This window comes from Camelina sativa, chromosome 4 (genome assembly GCF_000633955.1).
Source record: "Camelina sativa cultivar DH55 chromosome 4, Cs, whole genome shotgun sequence".
NCBI classification, from domain to species: Eukaryota; Viridiplantae; Streptophyta; class Magnoliopsida; order Brassicales; family Brassicaceae; genus Camelina; species Camelina sativa.
Genome location: NC_025688.1, coordinates 3,156,805 through 3,166,800, shown reverse-complemented (window position 1 = coordinate 3,166,800; position 9,996 = coordinate 3,156,805). Strand labels below are relative to the sequence as shown.

Genomic DNA, 9,996 nt, shown 5'->3' with positions numbered 1-9,996 from the left:
TATATATATTCATCGGTCTTTTTTCCTTAATGAATGCTCTTTGATCTAATTCACAGGAGCTACTATAAGTGTACAACACCGGCTTGTGGAGTAAGGAAACATGTAGAGAGAGCAGCAAATGACCCGAAAGCTGTTGTAACAACCTATGAAGGGAAACATAACCACGACGTTCCTGCTGCTAGAACCAGCAGCCATCAGTTAAGACCAAACAATCAACACAACAACTCAACGGGTAACTATAATCAACAACAGCCTGTTGCGCGTTTAAGGCTTAAAGAAGAGATATAGAAGAAGCATAAGAAGGCGCTTGAGCTTCTGTGAGTTTAATGAATCATCCTTTTTTTGGGTAATGAACCTGTTGTGTTACATGTTTACTCAAATTACAACAGGTCTCCATGGACAGAAACTCTGATATTACAGGTCTAAAGGTTTGCTCTTTTATTTCATGTTGGAATCTTTTGTGTAATCGTAGAAGATTTAGGAGGTAATGTAAAAACCAGATTCAAGAGATTCTGGTCTTATGTGAATTCTTTTGTACATGGGGAAAACAAAAATTACAGGGATCCTTTTTTGTTCTTGTTGTAGTAGTTTAAGTTTGTGGAGTAAATGTTTTTTTTTTTCTTAGTAGTTATAATAGCAATGTCTATACAAATGAAACCTCGCACTGAAGATTGATGCTTCTACAGAGATTCTGAGTGATCTAAGTTACCCTTAGCTTAAATTAAGAAATCTGATAATTCAGAATAAAAATCTTGATTCGGATTAACCACTTTGGATCATTCATAGACATTACAAAAGTTTTGAAGTCACAAGAACAGTAAATGTATATACAAGGTTAAAAAACATGCTTTTATCATACAAGAAGACCAGATTTTTCAAACACTACCATAACAACAAAACAAACAGAAACCTATACTTCATCATCATCCTTCAGATGTTGTTGTTGTAAGCTACAGAGACCAAGTGAGGAACTTTACCCTCATCAAAAGGCAAACTCACATACTCTCTCGCAAACTCTTCAGCTATCTCCCAAGCAAGCTCACCATGAACAGCTTTACAGTACATATACATCACAGTAGTCGCAGCAAGATTATATAGCATCAACAGCGTCAAAACCGCAGACGTGATCACAATCTGCAGCACAAAGAAAGCATTTGTCCACAACTTCCCACCATCATCGTCGAGCTGAGCAGAGGCAGCTACGGTACTGATCCATACTAGAAGCGACTCGGCTGTTGCAAAGAAGAAGATGATAGACAAAGAAACACTTTTCATTCCTTTAACTAAGCTTTTACTTCTCTTCAATGGAGCTAACCCCCAAGCTGACTCAACAACAACAACAACCCAAGCAAGAACCCAATCCACATAGAGCTTAACCACAGCTACAATCGAGATAAACGTTACTACCATAGTGAGAGCTTGGAAATACGGAGAAGCGTAATCGAATCGAAGACCTGGGATGATCTGGATTAGCTTAGTCAACAAGAAAGCTAAAATCCCTAAAATCAAGAAAACCCCAAAAACGATGAAATTGGATGAAATCAAAGTAGCGAGGAGCGGTAAAAACGAAGCGAAGCTCGATCTAACGGCGGAGATCAATCTCACAGGTCTACCATAGAATCCTTGGAAAACACTGTAAGCGATTGATCCAATAGCTAAGAGATTGAAGACGGTGACAACAACGATGTAACCGATTAGAAGCAAGACCGTCGTTTTGGTATCGACGACGACATCAGAATCATGGAGTCCGCGGAGGAGAGAGACGCTGTGGTGAGAAGCGGAGGATTGATCGGTGATGAGGCGGAAGACGGAAGGGTAAACAGTGACGGAGAAGCAGAGGGGAAGGAGGAAGAGAACGGAGAGAGCTAAGAAGTGGCGTGAGTGAGCGTTGATGATTCGTTTTGATTCCGATAAGACTACCCATAGATTCACCGGAGATGGGGATAGAGATGGAGATGGAGTCGCCATTGAAGACGCAAAGTTTAGTTAGTACAAGAATCAATCGAGAGGTTCATGACGAAGACTTTGCTTAAAGATATTGTTGTACGGGTAGACTTGGGTCAAATCGGGTCGGATAGGGTCGAGTTGGGTCAAATCGGGTCGGGTAAGGTCAATTAAGCAGGGATGATGAATCCATCTTATTCACACCTCTTAACTAACCAATCAAAATTAGTCTTTTCAATGTGTTGTTACTAAAATTAGCATCTTGACAAGTATTTGTTGTTATATATCTGGCCTACGACCTACCAAAGGAAGAAGATGTGAGTGTTGTTTACTCTTAAGATTTCCATCTCAATTTGTGTTAACAATCTTCATTATCAAAAAATTCACCTAACCTAAAACTTAAAACCTATCGAATGGATTCACAAGTTATGAAATTCTCAAAATATCATAATGATCAACAACTACAACTCTCTCTTAGATTAGGGAGTCACGAAGTAAGACCATCTCCATGGATCATTTTTTTAATAAATGTTTAATCATTTTTATATAATTAATTTTAATGTTATTTAATTAAAAGTGTTTTTAGAGTGTTCAAAAGTTAAGATATTTTTTGCATACTCTAAAGACACTTAAATAAATAATATAAAAATTATTATAAACAAATCTTTAAAGATCTATCAAAAACAATTAATAGATAGATAAGGTCTTGTGTGAATTTCTTAGAGCATTTGCAGCGGTGTATATATGCTTTGTCCTTCAGAATAAAATGATTTAATTTAAATCGAAATGAGACATTTATCGAAGGAACGTTCCTTCAAAGGGACGTTTATTTCTCCGTCTTTCGTTACACGTGGCAGCGTGTGAGTTGTTTGTGTTGTTTGGGTAGGGGATACCAAAAAATCGAAGCATCGACTTCTTTTTTTTTTAATCTCCGACTCTCTCTCTCTTGTCTCTATCTCTCTCGACGGCGACTTGTTTTGCCGGCGAAAGCATCCGTTAATTTCGTCAGACGAATCGATCTGCGGTACCATCTAGAAGATTATCCGCCGGTATCAATTGAAAGGAGGTTAGTGTTCCAACGCCGTTTGCGATTTTAGGGTTTGCTATATTGTTTCTGGGATTCGATATTGTTTCTCGATTTAGTCTCTGATTTGTTATTAGAGTTGGATTTAGGGTTATGGGTTTCGATTTTTTATCCTGAATTTAATCTCTCGATTTAGGGTTCTCTGATTAGTTTAGGGTTTTCGATTTAGTAATTTTGATGTATTTTCGATTTTTTTTCTCTGATTCGGTACGTCTGGTCTTCGATTGTTTAGTCTCTGGTTCGATTGTTCTCGATAATAGTTTTATCTTTGGGTTTACGCTGCAAATGTCTCTGATTTTTGTTTTGATTTAGGGTTTTGGATTATGTTTTGTTTTTCGATAGTTGAGTGTCTCAGTTTTGGTTCGAATTAGGTTTTTAGATTATGTCTCTGGGGTTAGCTGGATGAGTGTATGAGTTTCTGGCTTTGTCTCTAAGATTGTTGTTATTTTGTTTGGATAATGTTGATTCTTTTATGTTAAACTGACTATACCTTGCATATTGTTTGCTGTTCATGAGTTTCCTCAGCGTCACTTGAAGATAGCAACACATCACGGGAAATCACAGAAGAAGCAGTTGACAATCTTTGTATTGGTCTCATTAATTGATTTGGTAAACAAATTTATATGATAGGTTTCTTGATCATAAATTGTTTTGGTTGGTGTAGAGTTGGTCTCATTCATTTCTTTGCTTGTAATAGTGATCTATTTAAAGAAGTCTGTTAAAAGTTATGAGAATATATATTATTAGTGGTGATGATCTCTGCTAATTCTGATCTAACTTAATTGTGATCAAACTTATATATTAAAACCGTAAATATTTTGTCTTAAACCATCTCCTCTATCAATTTAACGGGATACTAGAATGCTTTGTAGTTGTGTAGTGGTGTAGTTGTGTAAGTTGTGTATTGGTGTAGTTGTGTACGAGTATGGTTTGTAGTTGTCATAAATTGTGATTAGACTTAGGTAGTTGAAAGATAGGTCATTATGAATGGTAACTTATTACTTGATACCTTTTCACATTTTAAACACCAAACCCGCCTTCAATCTTTCTCCATCATCTTCTATCTCTCTTCTTTGTTAAACCAACAACATTTCCGAATCCTCATCATCTAAAACTCTTCTGCTATGAGTTTTTTCTCTGTGTGTATATGTTTCAAATAAATAAGATGGGCCAAGACTACAGCTACTCTCAGCCTGATTCGTCAGATCAATATGATAGATACTCTGACGACACTATGGACAGTGAGATAGAAGCTTTGATTCGGATGAATGAGGCTGAGAGTAGCTTCATGAATGCTCAGGCGACTCAATACCCTCCTCAACCTGAAGTTGAGTTCGGATTCCCGAAGGTATGCTATTGTGGTGGTCAGCCCCTCTTATCTACAAGTTACAACAGACGGTATGCTACATCCCCTCTTATCTTCATATTGCTATGTTTAACTGATTATTAAGTGATTTGCTAATTATATATGTTAATGCAGGTTCTTCACATGTGGGAATGTTGATGACGGAGAGATGCATATTCACAAGTGGTGGGATGAAGCTGTTTTGGAGGAGATGAGAGAGATGGGCAGACACTGTGAAGTCCTGTCTCAGAAGGTAGATAACCTTCCAATCTCGACTAATTATGAGACAGCGCAGACAATACACCGGTTAGAGAAGGAAATGTTTGAGCTACGGAAGACCAAAAATAGGATTAGAAATGGTTTTGTATTGATGGTTTTGGTAATTGCTTTTGTGGTATCCTTGTTTCCAATTTTTTCTACGGCTTTTGTATGAATTTGGGAATCTGTTTGTATGCTTGAAGTCATGGATCATTACTCTTGAAGTCACGGATCATTACTCTTGAAGTCACAAGATTTTGTCACAAGTTTTTGTAACTTTTTAATTTCTTATGTTTTTAATGTCAATGTTATATGTTTTATTTAAATTAAAACTTTAATATGTTTTTACTTATTAATTTAAATAATTATTTTTTTAAATTAAAAATACTATTATTTTTTCCAGATGACCAACTGTGAGGGACACCAATGCTCATACCAAACTTAAGAAACTCTCAAAATAAGATTAATATATTTGAAGGACCAAAAATTTTCCTACACCAATGCACATGGTCCCATTGGCATGAGGGGAGTTGACAGAAAGAGCCAGGGGTTGTTCTAGAGAAAGATGGATTCATTGATTCCTATAATCTTCCCCACTTTAAGCTTTAAGAGGTCTCGCACAAATACTCTCCAGTTCTCCAGCCATGGGATGATGAACCATGGACTGAGCATTCATGAAAATTTGAGGTCTTGCAGTGTAGTTACTAACAAGAATCTTTGCCAGAAAACAAGAGTAAAGATTACGATGTTACCCATTTTGCGAGACGCGATTTGCGAGGAACGGTTGTGTCTCGCAATCCCTTGCTATTGTCGATTTGCGAGGGATTCTTCCACCGCAAATTGACTGTTTTCTTGTAGTGGTAGTAGTATAGAAAAATCTAAGAAAATCTTCGTTGATATAGTAATACCATGCATAGATATTGAAATCTGTTGAATACTAGAATACTAGAAAATAAAGCAAAGTACTTAAAACATTAAAAACATAGAAAAAACAAACAATAGGCAATTCAAAAATATTAATAAAATTCACAAAATTAGAAACAAGACTTACGAGATATAATTTTCACCGGTTACAAGCTCTAATCAAAAGGAAAACAATGAATCAGTTTCACAAGCAAATTACAAGGGAATAATTTTCTCGTAAACGACATGGAATTTGCGAGGGACTACGTTCCTCGCAGATGTAATGTACATTGCGAGGTATTGTTTTTCTCGCAAACGACACGCAATTTGCGAGGGATTTTTTACTCGCAACTATGAAGCAATTTGCGACGAATTTGTCTCTAGCAAATACGTTGCAACGTTGCCATAGTACATCCCTCACAAATTGTTGTGCATAAATTAAAAAAAAACAGAATTCATATTTAATTTAAATCATTATGTTTGATAATTTTGTTGTGAATTTAAAATTCTAAATAAAATAAAGAACATAATTGAAAATCGAGAAAAAAAATTCTAAATAAAATAAAACATAAATATTACAAAAAGAAGTTTTGTTTTAGTTTTTCCCTCACAGGGGATATAGTCAGCAAAAAAAGAGTTTTTAAAAGGATTGAGAGAGAGAGGTCACGTTTAAATTCCCAGTTTAGCAACCAGTTACTCCCGTTTCACCGGTGGTGCCATCTGGGTTGGTGCCATCTGGGATAGTGCGCTGGGTTGGTCGCTTGTTGGTTGGTCGGGTTTCGGAACTTGGCAGCAAACTCAGGATCTTTTTCGGCAAGGTAGTCGAAGTATGCATCGTAGCTATGCATTCTTTGTGTCTGGGTTTGGATAAACTCCTCAGCTGCAGCAAGTTTCTGAGCCAATATAATCGGATCATTAGCTGGAGACGGAGGTGGTGGACCGCTACTGGTAGAGGACGCTTCAAACTGCAGCGAACCAACCCCAAAAATTCTGTTTTTCTTCTTCGGAGCAACCTAACAACAAAACAACAAACAAAATCGTGAGTTATCACATACAAAACAATCAAAGATATCACAAAACAATTTCAAGTTATGACATACAAAATATGCACAAGTTATAACATGCAAAACCATCAAAGATATTACATACACAAGAATCACAAATTATCACAAACATAACAATGGCAACAGTTCAACCATAGAGTATTTAAAACCAACAGTTCAAAACAATGATAACAGTTCAACAGTTCAAACAAAACAATCGCAAGATATCACAAAATCATTAGAAATACAATCATTATTAAACTTAACAACACAGTTCAACCATNTCTTCCACCGCAAATTGACTGTTTTCTTGTAGTGGTAGTAGTATAGAAAAATCTAAGAAAATCTTCGTTGATATAGTAATACCATGCATAGATATTGAAATCTGTTGAATACTAGAATACTAGAAAATAAAGCAAAGTACTTAAAACATTAAAAACATAGAAAAAACAAACAATAGGCAATTCAAAAATATTAATAAAATTCACAAAATTAGAAACAAGACTTACGAGATATAATTTTCACCGGTTACAAGCTCTAATCAAAAGGAAAACAATGAATCAGTTTCACAAGCAAATTACAAGGGAATAATTTTCTCGTAAACGACATGGAATTTGCGAGGGACTACGTTCCTCGCAGATGTAATGTACATTGCGAGGTATTGTTTTTCTCGCAAACGACACGCAATTTGCGAGGGATTTTTTACTCGCAACTATGAAGCAATTTGCGACGAATTTGTCTCTAGCAAATACGTTGCAACGTTGCCATAGTACATCCCTCACAAATTGTTGTGCATAAATTAAAAAAAAACAGAATTCATATTTAATTTAAATCATTATGTTTGATAATTTTGTTGTGAATTTAAAATTCTAAATAAAATAAAGAACATAATTGAAAATCGAGAAAAAAAATTCTAAATAAAATAAAACATAAATATTACAAAAAGAAGTTTTGTTTTAGTTTTTCCCTCACAGGGGATATAGTCAGCAAAAAAAGAGTTTTTAAAAGGATTGAGAGAGAGAGGTCACGTTTAAATTCCCAGTTTAGCAACCAGTTACTCCCGTTTCACCGGTGGTGCCATCTGGGTTGGTGCCATCTGGGATAGTGCGCTGGGTTGGTCGCTTGTTGGTTGGTCGGGTTTCGGAACTTGGCAGCAAACTCAGGATCTTTTTCGGCAAGGTAGTCGAAGTATGCATCGTAGCTATGCATTCTTTGTGTCTGGGTTTGGATAAACTCCTCAGCTGCAGCAAGTTTCTGAGCCAATATAATCGGATCATTAGCTGGAGACGGAGGTGGTGGACCGCTACTGGTAGAGGACGCTTCAAACTGCAGCGAACCAACCCCAAAAATTCTGTTTTTCTTCTTCGGAGCAACCTAACAACAAAACAACAAACAAAATCGTGAGTTATCACATACAAAACAATCAAAGATATCACAAAACAATTTCAAGTTATGACATACAAAATATGCACAAGTTATAACATGCAAAACCATCAAAGATATTACATACACAAGAATCACAAATTATCACAAACATAACAATGGCAACAGTTCAACCATAGAGTATTTAAAACCAACAGTTCAAAACAATGATAACAGTTCAACAGTTCAAACAAAACAATCGCAAGATATCACAAAATCATTAGAAATACAATCATTATTAAACTTAACAACACAGTTCAACCATCAGTTCAAAATAGAGTATTTAAAAAACCAACAGAACTTCAAATTTGAAACTTACCTCAGTGTAAATTTTGTTTTTTATATGATGGGCACCCCACCAGAAGCAGAACTCTCTCCATTATTCCTTGTACAAAGCTCAGATTCTAACTCTTGAATCTTGGACGACACCTCATTGAACACGGACTCGGACTTGCCATCAGTAAATGAGCCATCTGGTTTTTGATGAGTGTCTTCTAAGATTCGTAGGAAATCCGGAGTTAGCTCACCAGTGATCTTAGACTTGAAAAAAAGGACATTGATTAGTTATAACAAATAAAAGAGTTCAAAAGGCATAATTATAAGAAAAAAAAAACTTAACGAACTTACATGCTTTCGAGCACGGGCTTTAAACGACGTTTGGCCTGAACGGTGCTTGTATATTCCGGTGCCATCCGGATCATGATAGCGAGCATTCCGACTGTGGTTGCTCTTGATTTCTGATTTTGGATCAAGCCAATACCAAACAAGACCNCACCAGGCCATACCTGAGGATCAATCCACCGTGGTTTTGCCTCATCACCTTTAAGCTTCCACTTTAACTTCCACCGTGACACTTGATCACACATCATGTCCTTCAACTTGTCCTCAAACTCTTGCCTCACTCTATCGTTTATGCAACGGTCCCAATTGTATATTTGCTTGCAAAAAAAAAAGGATTAGTCTATATTTAATTAAGGCAAAAAAAAAGGAAATTTCACTGATCCTTTCTTCTTGCAACACGACTTGATCATCAACTAACCCGATTATACGACCTCGAGGATTAACTTTAATGACTGATAACCACATTTCACGTCTTGGCCTTAAACGAGGATAGGGCAGAAAGCTCACTTGTTGTGCTTGTGATGCTAGGATGAAAGGATCAAATTTGGAGTACGATCTGTTCGCATTCACATCAACAACTCCCCAATTATTTACTCGCACGCATCGGGCCGATGGATCGTACCAGTTACACTTGAAAAGTACGCATCTCAGATTCAGAAGGCCTGGATAATCAACTTCTAATATTTGTTGCAAAACACCATAGAAATCGCTATCACCAGCTTGTACATAGATTCCATAATTTGCTGTAGCTTTGCGACTTCCGTGTGCGTACGTATGAAAAGTATAACCGCGAGTAAAGTACATCGGAGCAGTAGTGATCTTTGCTCTTGGTTCTTGAACGAGCTCATGCAACCAAAGAGGCAATGGTTCATTTTCACATCCATTCTGAACCTATATAAAGAAATAAGATATTTAGATCATAAGTTTATTTAAATTTTAAACTATAATACATATATAGTTTAAATTTATTTCATATATATACTTACATAGTATTTTAACCAATTAGCGAAATCCCGCTCTTTGTAAGCCTCATAGTCAGATTCTTCTAAATTAGGATATGCTTCACGAATCTGCATTTCAAAAAGTCTAAAAAAATAGAGATTTGTTAGTTCATTATCTTAGAAAATAAAATTAATTTTAGTTTTTAAAAAATAATACCTTTCAAAAGGTTGAACATAATCTAGATTCCTCAAGATGTAATTGTGAGCTGCTCGACAATAGCTATGATCTTCCCACCAAACTTCCTTTAACTTTCCAGCAAGTCTTCCTATCTGAGCAAAGATATCTGGAACATCATGAACATTATATGTAGGTGCAACGCCTCCGTCATCATATCGTCTAGTACGTGTTTTCTTGGTTCTCATGGTGGGGCTAAA

General features: G+C 36.2%; 2 protein-coding genes across 2 annotated transcripts in view; one reads left to right on the top strand and one right to left on the bottom strand.

The window, feature by feature from the left end:
• LOC104779657 (probable WRKY transcription factor 3) overlaps window positions 1-624 on the top strand; it is a 3,477-nt gene extending 2,853 nt beyond the window's left edge. The window contains exon 4 of the mRNA XM_010504045.1: window positions 57-624. Coding sequence (XP_010502347.1) covers window positions 57-288 — 232 coding nt within the window. The 3' untranslated portion in view covers window positions 289-624. The remainder of the gene's footprint in view (window positions 1-56) is intronic.
• LOC104779656 lies at window positions 735-2,024 on the bottom strand. Its single transcript, XM_010504044.2, has one exon. The coding sequence runs from the start codon at window positions 1,966-1,968 to the stop codon at window positions 931-933; it is 1,038 nt and encodes a 345-aa protein (XP_010502346.1). The 5' UTR covers window positions 1,969-2,024; the 3' UTR covers window positions 735-930.

Excerpts from the sequence above, each read along its gene's own strand:
- LOC104779656 (XM_010504044.2), bottom strand. The coding sequence starts at position 1,968 with ATGGCGACTCCATCTCCATCTCTATCCCCATCTCCGGTGAATCTATGG.